Source organism: Oreochromis aureus, linkage group 11 (assembly GCF_013358895.1).
Source record: "Oreochromis aureus strain Israel breed Guangdong linkage group 11, ZZ_aureus, whole genome shotgun sequence".
Taxonomy (NCBI): Eukaryota; Metazoa; Chordata; class Actinopteri; order Cichliformes; family Cichlidae; genus Oreochromis; species Oreochromis aureus.
In genome coordinates, this window is record NC_052952.1 from 1,988,701 (window position 1) to 2,006,636 (window position 17,936).

At 40.6% G+C, this 17,936-nt stretch overlaps 1 protein-coding gene across 2 annotated transcripts in view; it reads left to right on the plus strand.

Annotated features, from left to right (window-relative positions):
- The window catches only part of dyrk1b (dual-specificity tyrosine-(Y)-phosphorylation regulated kinase 1B), a 59,391-nt gene that overhangs the window by 19,664 nt on the left and 21,791 nt on the right, over positions 1 to 17,936 (plus strand). Inside the window, exon 1 of one of the 2 annotated variants that reach the window (XM_031737467.2) lies at positions 11,296 to 13,354. The exons of the other annotated variant lie outside the window; for it this stretch is intronic. Within the exon in view, the coding sequence (XP_031593327.1) occupies positions 13,252 to 13,354 (103 nt within the window). The 5' untranslated portion in view covers positions 11,296 to 13,251. Of the gene's footprint in view, positions 1 to 11,295; positions 13,355 to 17,936 lie in introns of those variants that run through there. 2 annotated transcript variants of the gene reach the window in all.

Below are 17,936 nucleotides of genomic sequence, written 5' to 3' on the forward strand. Positions count from 1 at the left end.
GCAAAGCTATATGTGGAAGGAAACCGTGACCTAGGGCAAGCTAATGGAATAAGATGTAAGTACAACTCCTACGGTTTCATATGCAAAAAAAATTATTGCGCTAGCTTACGTGGTTCCAGTTCTACAGGGATTTAAAAATAGGCAAAACGGAGCGTGCCTGCTCCGACCAGTTGTAAAGGGTTAATGATATATTTTATGTAATAATTTATAAAATTAGGGTTACAAACGATAGAAGACAAATGGCACGATAGACACTTTTCTATCGTCCACACGATATATATCGTCATATCGCCCAGCACTACTCCTGAGCATGCAGGCTGTACGCTAAGCAAAAGGAAGGAGGCCGGGAACTGGTGAGTGTCAGCACCACAGTCCAGGATGAGACAACAAACACCTGCTCAGTGAATACCTCAGGCAGCAGAAACCCAAGAAAGAGGAGCAAGAGGAGGAACAATCATGGACAGATAGGCCCCTGCACGGTATGTACCACCAGCAGATAGAGGAGGTGGCTGACATCCAGAAATCCTACCAGTGGCTGGACAGAAAGACAGCACAGAGGCACTAATCATGGCAGCACAGGGACAAGCTCTGTTACGTATGAATATTTTAAAAAAATCTGTGTGTAGGGGATGCTCCCCCACATCAGTGCCTCCTGGGTAAGGCGTTCTGTCCTATTGGGGGAAGGCACTGGGGTACACCCAAGACATGCTGGAAAGATTATATCGGATAGCCTGGGAACATGTTTCCTTCAAGGTAGTGGAGGTAGCGGGCAAGAGGGAGGCTTCCCTGCTTAGGCTGGTGTCCCTGCAACCTGTTTTCAGATGGTAAATGGTAAATGGCCTGTATTTGTACAGCGCTTTTACTTAGTCCCTAAGGACCCCAAAGCGCTTTACACTACATCCAGTCATCCACCCATTCGCACACACATTCACACACTGGTGATGGCAAGCTACACTGTAGCCACAGCTGCCCTGGGGCGCACTGACAGAGGCGATAAGCGCAAGAAAATTGATCAGTCTCAATTTATTCGTTTTTTGGATATTTTAAATATCCAAAAAACGAATACATTTGTAATAGTTTCTTTTGTCATAACGTGTTTTCATGTCATATTTAACATTGGTGCTGCACAGTTAAAAAAAAAAAAAAAGTGGTGGCATCAGGGAAAGCAATCCAAAAGCACTGTCCACATTAAAATCAAATGGTTTGACTTATTTTTTTTTCTTTTGGCAAGGATGGGACAAAGTAGGTGGATATGACATGAGATTTGCAAGTTGTGTGATATTATAAGTAAAATAGTCTGGGAATACTATTAGTATGAGAGCTCATCTCAAGCACCACCGTCCTGAGATAATGTTAGCTTAGGACACCAAAGCTAATGTTGATTCAGCTCAGTTGAAAAACCAAGCCTCGCAAAGCTACCTCCCAATTAAGAGTGAGCTACACAATCCATCATCTACTTTTTGTGCAAACACCTGTGTTTGACGTTGTTGAAAATGAAGGCTTTTTACTGGTTTCTTTCTCATGACACTGGGACCCAGGTACTGACACTGTTTAAATGTTTTTTCTCACAGACACAGCTGTCATAATCCTCTACACAGAAGTGAATGGTAAAGTTGATTTATAGTACAGCTACAACTGGTTGTATGATCCATTGAAGAAAAGTGTTTAAATGAACTGATTCTTATATAGCACTTTTTTACTCTTTCCTTGGGATTATGAAACTATTCTGATTCTGATACTCTCTCGTTCACCCATTCATACAAGCACTTTATCGATAGAAGTGCCTTCTATCTACCATTCACGCACGATCTGATATCGTCGTGTTGGTGTTGTTTCCAGATCAATATAGTAAATGTTGTTCCAGGATCAACATTGTAAGTGACCAATCAGAATGTTGTGATGTCATACTTTTGCGACTTCGGGAAAAACCGACGTAAAACAAAAAACGGTACTTAAGCTGCGAGAAACCGCCTCTGTCCGCCGATCAACGGACCCTGACCCTAACCCTTTAATAAACGCTAAGCAGAACTGATATTGTCCTTGCAACATTGGAATTTCATAAATGCACGAATGGCTTGGCGCACCAAAGAATAACGTCACAACATTCTGATTGGTCACTTACAATGTTGATCCTGGAACAACATTTACTATGTATGGGAACAACACCAACACGACAATATCAGATCATCCACCATTCACACACGCTAATACTCCGATGGATGCATCAGAGAGCAACTTGGGGTTAGTATTTAGCATGCAGACTTGGATTAGCCAAGGATTGAACCAACCAATTAGTAGAAGACCCGCTCTACCTCCTGAGCTACAGCCACCCCAATATATGTTACTGCAGTACTTAGCAATAGCAAAGTGTTTAAATTTGCAACACATCATGAGTGAAGTACTATAATAAGTTTTTATCTTGATGCATGCTCAATCATCCAGGTAAGGGTATCCCAAAAAGTCGATTCTGTTCATCTGGTTGTAGCGTTTTCAGTGGGAGAAACATTTCATCACTCATCCAAGTGACCTCTTCAGCTAGTCACCCATTCTTGCATCCCTTCACTGGTGAAATTTAGAATCCTGTTATTAATAAATATGACTCCAATATGTGCCCCTGCATATGTAGCAGAGTTTCTGAGACCTTATCACTGCAGCCAGCCTCGCCGATCTTCTAATCAGTCTCCTCTCTCCCTCACTCTGGTTTTACAAACAGAGGTGATCATGCTTTTGAGGTTGTGGTGCCCAAACTGTGGAGCAGCCTTCCTCAGCCAATCAGGTCTTCAGATTTTGAGATTTGTTTGAAACAGCTGCTGAAAATTACTTTTTCTAGGTTAACGTTCCCTTAATCTTTCTCTCTTATTTTCAGCCATAGTTTTTGACTGTTTGCATGTGTGTTGGAATGAATGTCTGACTCAATGGTTTATTATGTGTCTGTATGTTTGAACCACCGATGGTGATGATGGCTGTAGCTCAGGAGGTCGAGCAGGCCATCTACTAATCAGAAGGTTAGTGGTTCGAACTCTGGCTATTCCAGTCTGCTTGGGCGAAATACTAACTCCAAGTTGTACATTTCTCTGAGTTCTCCAGAGAAAGGAATTTTCCCAAAGACGTTTTCAGCCATTATTATTATTATTATTATTATTATTATTATTATTATTATTATTATTTGTGTTGAGGGGGGTCTCCTTTCTCATAAATTTGATTTAATTTGTTGCTGTAAAATTTAGGTGCAACGTCATCATGACATCATGACTTTGACTGGCAGCTGCAGTCGCAGAGAAACTTGCGTATATTTGTTTGGTAATAGCAGATAAAGCAGGGACACTGAGACGTCCAGCTTTGACAGAAAGTCAAAGGGATTTATCATCCATGTAACAGGTGTCAGTATACGGGAGCATAAAATACTTCAGAGTCATTCATATCAGAAAAATCAGAGAGTAATGTACATATTTTATATGTGTAACTTTGTAAGGACTGAATATAACATTTTTAAAAGTTGAGAGCCTCTTTGCATTATATGAGGATGATGTGAGTATTTCTAACATTACAAAAAGCAAAGGTCAGTATCACACTGTTCATGAGGTGCTGGGTTTGTCCATGTTATGGGGTGAGCCTATGGTTGAGGTCTGAAGTTGCTGGTAAAGTTTATGAGCCCTCCTTGATCCTTGCGGTGAGCTTCAGTCTTCCTGAGGTTTCTGAAATGATGTCTGTCAGTGAGTCAACACAACATCTGGCACGGGACAGCTGTGATGAAGGAAACCTCTGCACCCAGGAAACACAGCTTGGTCCTGATGGTCTCCCTCATTAGTTTTTCTCCAGGATAATTGTTAATAATAATGTAGACTCTGGATCCTGGTATTAAATTAATAGAACAAATTACACTTGTATGAAACCTCCTGCTGCTGTGTTTTCAATCTAACATTTTATTTAAAGTTTCCATGTTACCCGGCTGTAGAGCGCTCTGTGGGTGTAAAATCTTCAGTTTTATATCCTCGTCCAGCTTACGTCTCCAATCTCAACATTTAATTTCCAGATAATTCTGATATTAACTGCAACCTCTGTCTAAAATATAACAACAAAAACTAAGGAGTGCCCAGTTATTCAAACATATAGACATGCTAATGGCTGATCTAGCTAAAGAATTAACAACAGGAACTAGAGAGACGTTAGACAAGAACTATAACAAATTAAGATGTGTGTCTTTTCAATTATGGTGACGACGTGCTTGTACTTATCCTAATTTACCGATGTGCCAGTCGTGAAAACCCCTTCAGCAGATGTCCTCAAAACTGGAGCAGCCGGGCTACGTAAAAAGTGTAGAGGGGGCATATTTGCATGCAAGTCCAGCGGGCGTGTGGGCGGGGGTGCGACAACGCAACCCCACCTCAAGTCGATACTGCGCAGATTCTGGCTCCTAAAGTGGAACATGGCAGCCCCCACAAACAAGTCATCCATCTTTTCTACAGTTATTGGTTCACACATGTATACTTATCTTTAGTGTGTGGCTTATTTACTAGTTATTATTATTAATAACAAATAGTTATTATTACTAAAACAATAGCCAACTAGTCAGTTTCTTTTTTCCTAACATTTCTAACTAAATGAAATCAAGATGCTGTTAGAGGGCATGTCATACAGAAACTTTCTAACCCTGAGCTTGGTGGAACCCTACGTGACCACATAATAATAAAGTATTCTGATGCTGATGATGTGAGATGACTGGATATGTACATGGGTGACTGTTTGGTAGAAAAATAATGAGGTCATGTGCAGTTCAGGTTGTACAGTTGAAAGAGAAAGTTCAGTAACTTTTGGTCTGGCTAAGAGCCTGTCTGTAATTCCTTTATTCCAGGTATCATTTAACAGCTGAACTCAGCGTTTGAAGTAGATCACAGCTGTTCATACGTGCATCATCTATGCAATATACCGTGTGTCCTGATCTGCTAGTAAGTACTGTAGGCTTATAGTAATGTCACTACCTGATTGTTTTAACTATTATGCTAAAGCACTATGTATTTTACTCTGTTACTGTATTCATTAACATTAATCTGTTAGCATGTGTTACCCACATTTGCCGAGTTGTACTTAGGCAGCTTTTTTTCTCCTATGGAAATGGACATGTTCATTAAATCAGTAATATTTGCTTTGACACACACACACAAAAACCTGGAAAACGTTACTGTTTTAAATTTTTCTAAGGAAGCTCTCCCTATGGCAGTGCCATCCTCACCAGTCTAATATTTATCTCTTTTTTCACTGTGTCATTCCTGCTTCGTCTTCTCTTTGTCTCTATGGCACCGCCAAGTGCTGAGAAAGAGAAGGGTATCTCCGACTGTAAAGTGCTCTTCCATTCCTTGCTTAAAGCACCCTGCAGTAGCAGCATGGTAATTCTGCTCCTCTATCTTTCCTCTGCATCATGTTTACCTAGCAACAAGCATCACCCGCGGCTGGCCATCCCATTGGTCATTTGAAAACGCACCGGGGACCAATAGCAGGGCTGTTGCCATGGTACAGTGTATAGTTGCCGGGTGGAATTTTGCTGCAAGGCACGTGAGACTCAAAGTCTGCTTGCCTCCGTGCACTGCTGCTGTAATCTCCGCTGTCTGGTCGTTAGTACAGCTGAACGTGATTTAGTGGAAGACAGTAAGTCCATGAAGGGAAATACTAAAGTTTATTCACATATTCGGTAATATAGCCACAGCAGTAAAGAAATGAAACACACACACACACACACACACACACACAAAAAGAACAGTTCAGCAGGAAATGGATGCACATAATTATAGTGTACTGAGCTGGATTTTAGTTTTAGAATTAATTATTTTACGTCAAAGTCAAAATCAAAAGTACTAAGAGAGAAGATCTATATTAAAGCCAATTGTTCCAGGTTACTACAGGTCAGGATACATTTTAAACTGCTGTTCATCAAGTACCCTTTAAAATCAAGCAGAAAAAATGTGAAAAAGCAAGACTGAGAAAACACCATCTATGTTCAAAACTCCCTGTACAAAGGAACTTAAATGAAACTAGTGCTTAATATAAACCAGTATCCACGTAGTAATGAAGTTTTGGGTGTACAGTACTGTGCAAAAGTCATGAGCCACTCCACGTTTCTTTATATTTTGTTAGGAAAATGGGAAATATTGCTGCACTTACATGGAGATATAGTATGTACATACAGTTCTAACTAGCTTGAGCATCAATATTTGCTATGACAGGTTTCACTCTTCAAAACAACCTCTCTTTACTTTCCCTCGCTGCTCTCTTCAGCAGCTTTCCGTAACTTCTTTAAATAGTTTTCAGGAATAGTTCTCCGGGCATCTTGAAGGACATTCAAATCTCGTTGGATGTTTCTGTATTTGCTCTGTTATCTGTCAAGAAGAGCCCACACTGCTTCAATAATTCATTGTATGTTTCCAATTTCATTGTATGCTCATGCTTACAATTACAATAAAGCTCATCTTAGCGTATCTTATCTTATCCTATCTTAATGATGAGGTCTGAGGGAACCCAATCCATGACTGATAGTGTTTCATTGTGATGTTTTCTATCCAACTATGCTTTTACTGCAATGGCAGTGTGTTGTGGATCATTGTCATGCTGAAAAACCAAACCATTGCCAATCAGATCCTTTCCAGACTGAATCTGAATACTTTTCTACATTTATACTTTCATCAGTTTTGACAGGATCTATAAAACCACTGAGTGACATGCACCCCTGACCCGTGACAGAGCTCACATTCGGACCTTTCCCTTGACCTCCTCATACATACTGATCTCAATTTGAACTGATTATTACATTTGGATTCACCACTCCATCAGACCTGTTCCACTGATTTTTCAGTCCAGTTCTTGTATAATTTGGCATACCTCAGTCTTTTCTTCCTGTTTTTCTTCCTTAAAAATGGCTTCTTTACAGCAACCCTTCTACTGAGACCATTTCTGATGAGGCTTCAGTGGATAGTAGATGCATCTCGCAGTCAAGGTTTATGTGTTTACTGGACTCCTTCCTTTCTTTTGTCCTTCCCTGGTCCACCTTCAGTTTTTTAAGGACACACTGCAAATACTCTCTTAAGATATGCTAGTTTTCAGCTAATATAATCTCTTTGGGAATCGCATTGTTACTTCAAAAATACCGTTTAATGCCTATATTTGTAATTTTTAATTGAGTCAAAAAAATGAGAACAAATGATGTTTTTTGCAAAAGGCTGCTATTATAAAATTGCCTAAAGAGAACAATTAAAACTGGTTCTTTGCTAAACTGTCTGTTATGTGTAGATACAACATTAGTACATGCCTAAAAGTTAAGTACTTTTTTATGGTTCATTGGCCAGATATCAAGATGTAATGTTGAAAGTAGTCAGGTACAAGCATTGGACTAAAAATAAGTGAAAAAGAAGCCATTGCCAAAATAAAAACTCTGAAAGACCTTCAGAAAGTCAGAAGAAGTTTTGCTTAAGACCACTGTGAAAAAAATGGCAAGTAACTCTGGCTCCTTGGACGATAAATATAAAGAAATGTGAGTCAAGACTTGTTGTATATAAATGTTATAGCTTAGATATTTGTATTAAATGTTTTTGTTTTGTTTTGATAGTTTTGAGGGGTGGTGGACAGCATCATGAGAGTAGAAATGTTATAAGCTCTGGGTTGTGCAATTCATTCTCCCAAAGGGCCACATAAAAAACTAGGACTGTTGTGGAGCACCAATTAGATAAACTTGTTTATACTCAGTATTAATTTTTATCATTGTATAAACCTACTGGTAAGAGTAGAGGTTACAATAAAAGTGTCACCACATTATTTGCCGTTAACATCATCACAGAACAATGGGCGTCAGCAGATGTAACATCAATTTGACGTCAACTTTGTCATAGTGCTGTTTGTCCTTGGCCAATGAAAATGTGAAATCAGCACAGCAAAAAAAAACACACCAACATATCAATATCATATCAATTTAAAAAAAAAAAAAAAAAAAATCAATTATGAACAAAATGTGCATGTGACTTTTCACTTTATATAACGTGTTACTGCTATTTTAATTGTAATTCCGTCACTTCAGCTCTCATTTTTTCCAGCTCTTTCTCCTTATTCCCTGAGAGAAATCTTGGTTTTGGGCTTGAACTAGTGCATTAAAGTCAGGTTCAGTGTCTGAGCAAATGCACCATTGCCCTTGCACTCTTCATCTGACAGATCTGGAATGTCCTTGCCTTTTTTAACAAAAAACTCTTGAATTTCTTTTTATCACTTTGGCTGAGCCACCAGATGTGTGGTAGCCTATGTCACCGTCGACTGTATCATGCTCAATAAATTGTCTATGATCATTGCTCTTGCATAATGAAGTTAACTATTTTGATTTTAACACCAACACTATGGTATAAAACATCTGCTGGTGTATAATAAATGCAAAAATGCCTGTTTCAGTTCTGGCTTCATTTCAGTCATTTTTTTTCTTGCACCTGCTTCAAACGTGTTTTGTTTTGTTTTTATCAGATTTGGACAGCCATCGTCGTACCTGCCAGCTTGATCCATTTCAGCCCCAGCCTATCCGTAATATTAAAAACTCTTGTTATCCCACATACAAAAATGAGAACCTGGGCTGTGTCACAAATCTGAAAGTTCTCGTCCAGTGTCAAGGAGATGGTCAAAACTGAAGCTTCAGATTTCCCACCTTCTCTGTCCATTTTGTTATGGTTCAGCTGGAGAGGGGCACTTTGTCTAATACTTCTTTTTTTCCTCAGGGTTTATTTAACAGGACAGAGTCACACAGTCTTTGATAAACTCCGCATCAGGAGTTTTTTCTTCTTCTTTTTTTTTTTTTTTTTTTACTTTTATGGAAATTACAATACACCTTTGTTGCTTTTGTTTTGAAGGTCACATATAAGCAGAAACCATTTTCTGATGAGGAGTTTATCAAAGAGTGTTTGGTGGCTTAAAATGGAATGTATTCTGACTTTACATTTGAATTCTTATTTCCCATTTACCTCACATGGGCTGGTCAGGGACAAGCAAGGGGCTGTACAATGCCCAGGTCTGCACTGTGGTAGGACGGTGAAAAGCTGGCTTTTTAATTGTTATGGATACATCTTTCTGTAAGGTATAAACCTTCCTTACACATCTGTCTTTATTATAAATCCTGATCTGCCTCTTTTATTCACTGTTGTTTTTACAGCTTAGTTTGGGGCTTTTCTTATTTTTATTTCCAGCTCTAGATCCAGTGGGATTTCTGGCATTTGCACCCAAATATCAGATTAATCATTGTTCAGGAGAAATTCAGTTTAGGCTAAATCATATTTACTAAAACCGTCATACCTGCCAAACTACTGTCTTCCTGTAGAACTTTGTGGGCCTGCACTTTTCCCTTTGTAGCATGCTTTACATTGCACTGGTTCCTACACAGGCCCAGTCACCCTAAGCTGGGCATGAGTCATTTTTGAAGTAGAGCACCTGTAGCAATAAATCTTCATGTAATACCCTGTTGCCCCTGTCTTGCATTTGTCTGTAATGTTATCCCTCTTATTTTCATAGATTTTTTTTTAAATGCAAATTTTATATTTATAACATATTATTTGGCTAGGCTGTCTTAATTTAACTGTGATTGCTCCGCTGTTTTTCATCATGTAATTGTGAGGGGAATTGGACCCCAAGTGTTTTGGAGATGGCTGCAGTCAGAGGAACATTGCAAAGGCATAAATTGGGGACTTTCTGATACATTTGGTGTGAAATTTAGCTTGGTGTTCAAAACTAGACTATTCAGGAGATTTGTCTGTTGTTGCAGCATGCCCTTCATAGGACTGTATTAACAGCATTTGCCCATAAATGAATTACATGATGGAGCTAATAAGCTGTGTCATCTCAAAATAACAGAAATATAACACCAATACAACAATCAGGATGTAAAGTCCAACAGTAACCAGTAGACGTGACAGAAGATTCTGCCCTTTTGAAAGGGCACTACATTTAGAATGATGAACCACTGGGAGGTGATTACACAAAGCTATTGTGGATTAGTTAGGCTGTTACTTTTTAAAACCATATATGACTTAGCATTCAACACCAGTTCGAGAGTCAGCCTGTATTTAAAACAAATCCTAAAAACTGATGAGCACTGACACATTTGTTGAGGCAGTTGAGTTTGAGGGTGATTTTAATGCAAAGAGCAATCAGTTGGTTTCTAACACTGTGCTGAGCTGTTCCCAGGCAGCATTGTGCTTGATTTAGCCAGAATGCTCGGATAGCAACAGGAACAACTTTTAGCTTTGGCTGGTTTGTAAAGACAAGTCAAATCTCTCAGCTGTAAAGTCACTCAGTGACCATGTGCTTATTGGAACCTTTTGCCCCTTTCTCTCCCCCGCTGTATTTCCACCCCCACCATTTCGGTCTGCCTGTCCTTCTTTCCATTTCTACCTGACATCTTCAAACTATTTCCGCGTCACCACTGCTTCGCGCCGCGCCGTTAGAAGACACCCAGGGAAACTAAGCCGACCGCCCCGCCCACAGACCCGTTGCTACCCAATTACAGCAGGGGATGGGACTTTATGTAGCCAATTGAATTGCAGCTGCCATGGCGTCGGGTAGCAACAGAGAGTGTGCGTGCAGAGTGAGGGTAGAGGCTACGACTGCCAGAGTACAGAGAAGTTAGAACATTTTGAAAGCCTGAACAAAAAGAGCCTTTGTGTGTTACACGGTAGCAACATATACGTGGCAGTTCGCTCATTTGGTTCATTTCTGACAACCGAATAAAGCATTAATTACACTGTCATTTTAACTGCTCGTTTTTACGGTCTCACAGGCTGCTGTCCACCGAGAACTAACTAAGGTTGTTGTGGTTTTAAGTAAAACAGAGGTGTAGAGGTTATCTGTTTTACTCATTTTAACACTGTTAACACGGACTGTTATGTCAGCGAAGTAGCGCTTATGTAAAACAGTCGTTAGTCAAAGCTGTCCCATGTATACAATGTTCAATCGTTTTTCGATTTTCAGTGAACGTTGTCCATGTAAGCCTGTGTATAAACTTCCAGTATATATATCCCGCTGTTACTATAAATGGACAGGACGGGAGAGGTTTGCTTGGAGCAAACTACTGCTGTCAGAGGGAAGACAGCTGTACCGCTAACTCACTTGATTTGTTGATGCTGTTTCGTATAGTTATTTGAAATACTTTTGGTAGTTGATATTAAAGTCTGTGTGAAACGTCGACAATGCCACGTGTTTAACCTGTGTTCGCATCTCTGCTGGTATTAATAGTACTCGGTGTGGCTGTGCCAGACACACCAGCCCCGACCCCTGCCACCGGCACATGGTACAGTCCCTATCGCAGGGTGGGGGAGCGTGTGGGAGAGGCGCACAGATTCTGTCTAACGGAGAAGGAAACGGGCGAAAAACATGACTCACAATCGCCCCAGAGAAGGTTTCCACCTTGAAGGAATAAAACTATTTTTCCCGTTCTGAGAAGGACGAGTTTACGAGGACAGTAAGTGTGAGAGAAGAAAGCGGAAGCAGACTGACGAGTGGGCCCGTCAAGAAGCGAAAGGCAGCAAGCTCAGGAACTCTGGAATTGGTTTCTTTTGTTTACTCCGAGGCGACTCTGAAGTTTTGGATTGTTGCAGTTCAGTCGTTGTTTGCGATATTACTAGCGAGTAATTACCTCAGAGACTCGACCTCTTCCTGGACCGTGTTATTGTGCCGGTGTTTCGGAGTGTAACGCGGCCCGTCGTCGGCTTTTGTCTAACGCGGGGAACATTGGGCCCCAGCGCACAGACCCTGGAGCTATACTGCCTCTCAATATTTCCTCCGCTTCTGAGCCGGAGCTGAAGTTCCTCGGCTGAGGTGAAGTGTTCCCGTGCTGGTGGTTCGTCACTTTGCGCCAGCCGGCGGTCCCGTTGACTCGTGAATGCTCAAGTACAGTTAGAGTAACTTTGTGTGGAGCTACACACCTCTGAAGCAACAAGGCGCACTGGATTGCGCAAAAAAGTGCTTCTTATTAAAGCTGAGTGTATACTAATATTGTTTGTCTAATAAAAGGGCGCCTTTTTAGCCTGACAGAGGGCAGCCACCTCTTGCTGTAGGCTTTGAAGGGAAACGGCACAGAACTCCGTGGAGCTCAGGCTGAATATACTGTGTGACTTTCTCGGTGCAGGCTGTTTGTGTCACTTGATTAATCTGAGTGATCACATCACTCTGCGCTGTCCTACTCTGTCTGGCAACGAGTCCCCCAGAAAGCACCAGTAATTGGGGCTATTTTTAGTGTCAGGGATGGGGTAAAAGCAGGCAGCTGGAAACCCAACTCCCCTCCATCTCCTTCTCTTCCATCCCATCTATCATCCTACCTCGCTCGTCCACCTGGCAGTATGCTTGGCGAGCCTGGTTAGCACAGGTTCCACTTACAGCTAGTTGAGGTGGCTTATAAGTAGTCTGAAAAAAAGACACAGCAACAAGTGGACATATTCTGCTTCATAATAAAAAAGATGTGCTAGAACCATACTGACCATGTAGTCTAAGGAACCTGGCAAAACTAGCAGTCCTGTGTTCCACTAGTCAAATCTGCAGCAGACACAAAGCCCGTTCTGGATTACTCCTGAAATGGCTGAAGAACTAGCTACTTACTTTTGGTTTATTCTGGCCAGGACTTACTGAACGTATCAAAGAGACTCTATGCGTTTATCCCTGGGACGTTTGGCCTAAACGCGTAATCACAGTAGACACTAGATTCGATAAAACGCTTGCTTTTGACTACCTGAAAGATCAGTCACCAGCGACCTGGAGTGATATACACCTCCAGCGCACAGAAAGAATGCATGAAACTGCCAAAACCAACCTAACAAAAAACTGACCTAACTAACCAAATATTCTTTCCCTTCCACTCCCATGTCTGCAGAGAGACAGAATATATATCTATATGTACCATGAGAGATCTATATATAGTGTAACACCACAAAAGACAGAAATTACATCCTTTATATTTTTACTTCCGAGAGACAAGCTGCCTGTACACCATTTGGTTGCCTTAGAAACCACAGTCACAAAAGATTAAAAAAATTTTTTTAAAAACAAGCCAGAGAAGACGGTGCCTTTTGATTGGTTGGTTGGTTGGTTTCCCACCACGTCAAGATTCCTTTTTTAGTTGGATGTAAACTTTTGAAGCAAACTCTGGGATTGATGACAGTTACCTGACCCGCACGAGTTCTGCTCGTCTGTCACAGCGTTTTGATTGACACTGTTTCCCTGCTGCATTGGACATTTCCAAGCATTTCCATGGTTGTCACGTCATCATCTGTGGAAGACCAGACTGTGCCCACTTGCAGGATGGTCCAGTCAGAACCTTGGATCACCTCAGCCCTGCTCCGCAAGAACAAGAGTTAGTACACACCAGAATACACACAATCCCACTGATTTCAAAACAGTGGAAACTCTTCTTTACTCACAGTATAGTAACCTGTGTGTGTGGGTGGGTGGTAGATCATTTATACATACACAATTTTAGGAGCATGTGTTGACTTTAAATTGTGCGTTGACTGTGATAGGGTCCTGGCGTGTGACCTGAGCGTTCTAAAAGTGGCCACATGTCTGTCTACAGTCGGACCGTTAGCGTTTCGATGGGCTTAAAAAAGCAAATAAACAAAAAGAATGGCTTTGATGTGCCGTAACTTTTCAGTTTCTTTTTAGTAGTGTTCAAAAAGTGCAACAAATGGCTTTTGTTTTCTAGCACATGAATTATAATTACTCTGAGGTCTGTCTGTGCTTCTCGCTCAAACTAGTTAGACACATTAATGAACACAACTGTGAGGACTAGACCAGAGGGCCGGCTGATGTAGTGAATACTTGCTTTCACTTGCATGAAGATTTCAGATGGTTCAGTGCTAAAGCATCTTAATGCTTCTCACTGCTGTTTCTCCAGTCAGTGAGTTTATAGCATTTTATTCACCAGCAAGTGCAAGTTGTTTCATATTGTTGTTTCCTGTGTTTGATGCACCGTTCCACTCCTGCCAAATACTCTGCACCTGAGTTATGTGTTCACACAGCTCAGTGTTTCTCTCAGTGGGTTTGTTGTTGTTGTTGTTGTTTTTGTAGAACCAGACTGTGCCCACTTGCAGGATGGTCCAGTCAGAACCTTGGATCTGACTGGACCATCAGAACAACATCTATATCACACGTGTTTGATGGTAAATCTATAACAGAGTCCTTGCAGTGTATTACCTCTGGGTTGAGGTTAAACATGCCAAAGTTTGGCCTTGATGTTCTTCTGCTCCATAAATAGTCCATGTATGCCTGATGTTTAGCAAAGATTGGTTAGTCTTTTAATAGTAATCAGCAACACCATGTGAGGCAGTCTGGATCTAGCACCAGAAGTGTGCCTTTAGGACTTTGTTAAACCAAATGACAATGAAAGGTTACCTGGTTCAAATGCAATTGTGTAATCACACACACACACACACACACACACACACACACACACACACACACACACACACACACACACACACAAGCAAATGCTTCTACTTAGGTTCACTGCACAAGCATAGATTATGTATAGCCTTTAATGCTTTTAGTTGTTATATATATATATATGTGTGTGTGTGTGTGTATATGCATAATTTAGCATCACAGTGTAAACTTGAGCTAATACGCTCACATTTCTTCGTTGTAGCCTGACGTACTCTTTTAAAATCAGTCATTCACGAATACACTTCAACATGCAGACACACACAGATGCAGACAAACACTTACACATGAAACCTACCTCATCTACAGGATACAATGCTATCATTAAAGGGTTTGGTGGGTTTTTGACAGATATGCATTAAACCATTAAAACATGTCCATGTCTGAAATGGAAATCCATGAGCAGTTTGTTTTGAAAGACCAGTGGTTTTTGCTTATCCCATTACTCAGTGAATTGATGGAATAATCAATAGAAGTCTTGATTACTAAATTATTAGTAGCTTCAATGCAGCTGGTTAAAAAAAACTACAACATCCTAGCTAGAAATGATTTTTCACTTTTATTGTATTATGTATGATTGTGTATTTTGTAACAATACTGAAGCGTTACAAGGTGAAGTTACTTTATTGGTAAAGTCTTAATCAGTAATTTAATGTGTTTGCTGGAAATTTCCAGGCAGAAATCCATCTAAGCTACTTTTGTGCTTACATTCAGCTTAGACTGTGTCACTATCATGCTGGTGATGCTGCTGCTGCTCCTTATTTCCGTAGATTCACAATTCAAACCTGGCAGTGTGTCATCAGTGACAGTAACTCATTACAAAATGAGTTACATTTACGTACACTTGTAAATGCAAGCTGCACGCATCAATAAAACAAGTTGTTGCAAATTTTTCCTGAAATCTCGTGATGTTATTTTGAGGCCATATGGCCCACACCTAATGTCCAGTGTCTTAATCAGGATTCAAGGTTGCTCGTTAGTGTCTGTTTGTGTTGCTATTTGGCTGCACAGAGTGAAAGATTCTGAGTATGCAGAGTACCATTCCAAGGGACTGACAGCAAAGTTGACAGTGTAGATGGACAAGTGTGGGGAAAAGGACAGAATGTGGCTGCAGTAGACACAGCTTTGTGTGTGTTAGAACTTCAGTCTTCTCCAGCCAGCTGAAGGACCAACAAGAGCAAAAGCAAGAGGAGCCCACAGAGTGTGTTTGTGACAGAAAACAACCTGTAGACGAGGCGTCTGTCGTTTCTCCATAGGACTGACAACCATGCAGGTCCCTTCACTAAACTGCTGGGCCATCATTTAATGTGTTGCATGTTCACATTGATTCATAGTCTCTGAAAACTACCAGAGGAGTGCAACACTATCCTTTCTAAACATACTCTTTCATTTGTTTTCTTTTTTTTGTTTTTGTATGTTTTTTGCGGATGGAGCTAAAAAGCATCATCCAACACATGGATCCAAAATGAAAGACTAGGGTGCTCTGCCTTTCAAATTTAATCCCCATTTAACTAATGTTGTCATAGTTTTGGTTTCTGTGTACGAATTCCTTGTTTGAAATTGTTAAAAAATATTTTCTTGTCAATATCTTTTGATTGAAAAATGATCATTGGACTGGTGCTTAAGTAGTGCTTTCATGAAAGCCTCACTGACCCAGTCACATTCATACATGCACTTTTCTGTCTAATGTTCACAAACGCACTCATGTTCCAGCTGATGCATCTCAGGTCATCAGCTACCTTTTCATACTTCAAACTCATTAGATGCTGGTGCTTCTTGACTACAGTGCACTGTTGTCCCAAACAACAGGTGCAGAGCGACTGTATGGAAAATTCCAAGGATTTCACGGACCTGTTTGCTCAGAGCAGTAGTTGTGTTTCTTTGTAATTATCTGTTGTGTATGGTGTGCCTGTAGGATTACTTTAGGAACCAGCTGTGTCACTTATGTAAAGCATTCACAAAATTGAAATCCATAACTGTTGTTGTGCTAGTGGCACACACAGTTGATGTAACAGATTCTGCCATCTGCTGGCATGTTATGGCAGCATTCGTGGGCTGCTGCAAAACCCCTGCCCACTTGATAGTCCGGAGGTTTGTACTAGAGAATTCATGTTACCGTCGAACATTTAAAAAGACACACAGACATTTGTTTGCTTTGTTGCTGCTGCTGCGCTTACTCTTAAATGAAAGAACTTGTGGCTACAGACAGAACGGCTTGAGTTGGGTGTTGTCACATTACTGAGGACCAGTAGTAAATTTGCTTCAGAGTGGTCATGACCACAGTACAGGTAAGGGCCAAGTATCGATATTTATCCAAAGATTCTAATTCCTCATCGACATCAGATAATGATGAAGCTGTCACTGTCAGGTCATCATGTCTGATGCTGCAGAGCATCAACCTACAAATATGACATTCCTAATAAACTCTAATGCATGTCTGACTGCTTTAGAAAAGCACATGAGATTTATCACACTAAAACATGACAGACTCAACTTCAAGTCAGAGCAACACTCAGGTTTTTTTAATTAAAATGAGTCCATGTTAAAAGCTTGGGACAGAGTGGATAGCAGACACAAGAATTAACCCCATTTTCAAGTACAAAATAAGTCTGTACAGACAATGAGAGGTTCTTATACCAGAATAATGCATTAGCATTATTAGAGTGAACATTGGTGGTTAGAAAAGAATCCCAGCGATATTGATGTATAGTCATCCACCTCAGACTTTTTCATCTTTGTTCAGATGTGTGTGGCAGGTAGAAGACATTTCCTGGGTTTATTTGTCATTTAGTTTCATCATAATTATTGCCATGTTTTAGAGGGTTTTTTGGGGGGGGCGGGGGCTGTAGCTCAGGAGGTAGAGCTCATCATCTGCTAATCAGAAGGTTGGTGGTTTGATCCCTGGCTGCTCCAGTCTGCATCCCAAATATACTTGGACAGGATACTAAATCCAAGTTGCTGTCTGATGCATCCATCAGAGTATGAATGTGTGTGAATGGTAGATTGAAGGCACTTGCATAGAAAAAAGTTTTTGTGGGAATGTCTGAAGGAGGCAAGTTGACTAAAGCAAATGCTCAGAGTAGAAAAGCATCATTTGTAGTCCATTTACCAGATTTTTACACAAGCCTACACATAAGTCCAGTTGCTGTCAATTTAGTTGCTTAGGATTTCTGTAGGTTGAAGCTCTGTGTCGTATTGCACTGGTGCAAAGTAGTGTTCTGGTTTGGATTCATTCATTATATGATGAACTAGTGCTATGAGTTGCATGTCAGTCTTTACAGGTTTTGTACCTGTACAGTAAAGACTGTAGTGTTTTTGGTGTTGGATGTCATGTCAGCGTACAGTAGAGTTAATTAGATCTGACTCTACTCTGATCGCTGGTTTGTGTGTATACACATTAATGGTAAAAACTACACTTTCTGTTAAAGGTTTTACATCAAGACATCATAAAAATAATCCGGTCCTTGCTCATCAACATCAGCACTGATCTCAGAGAA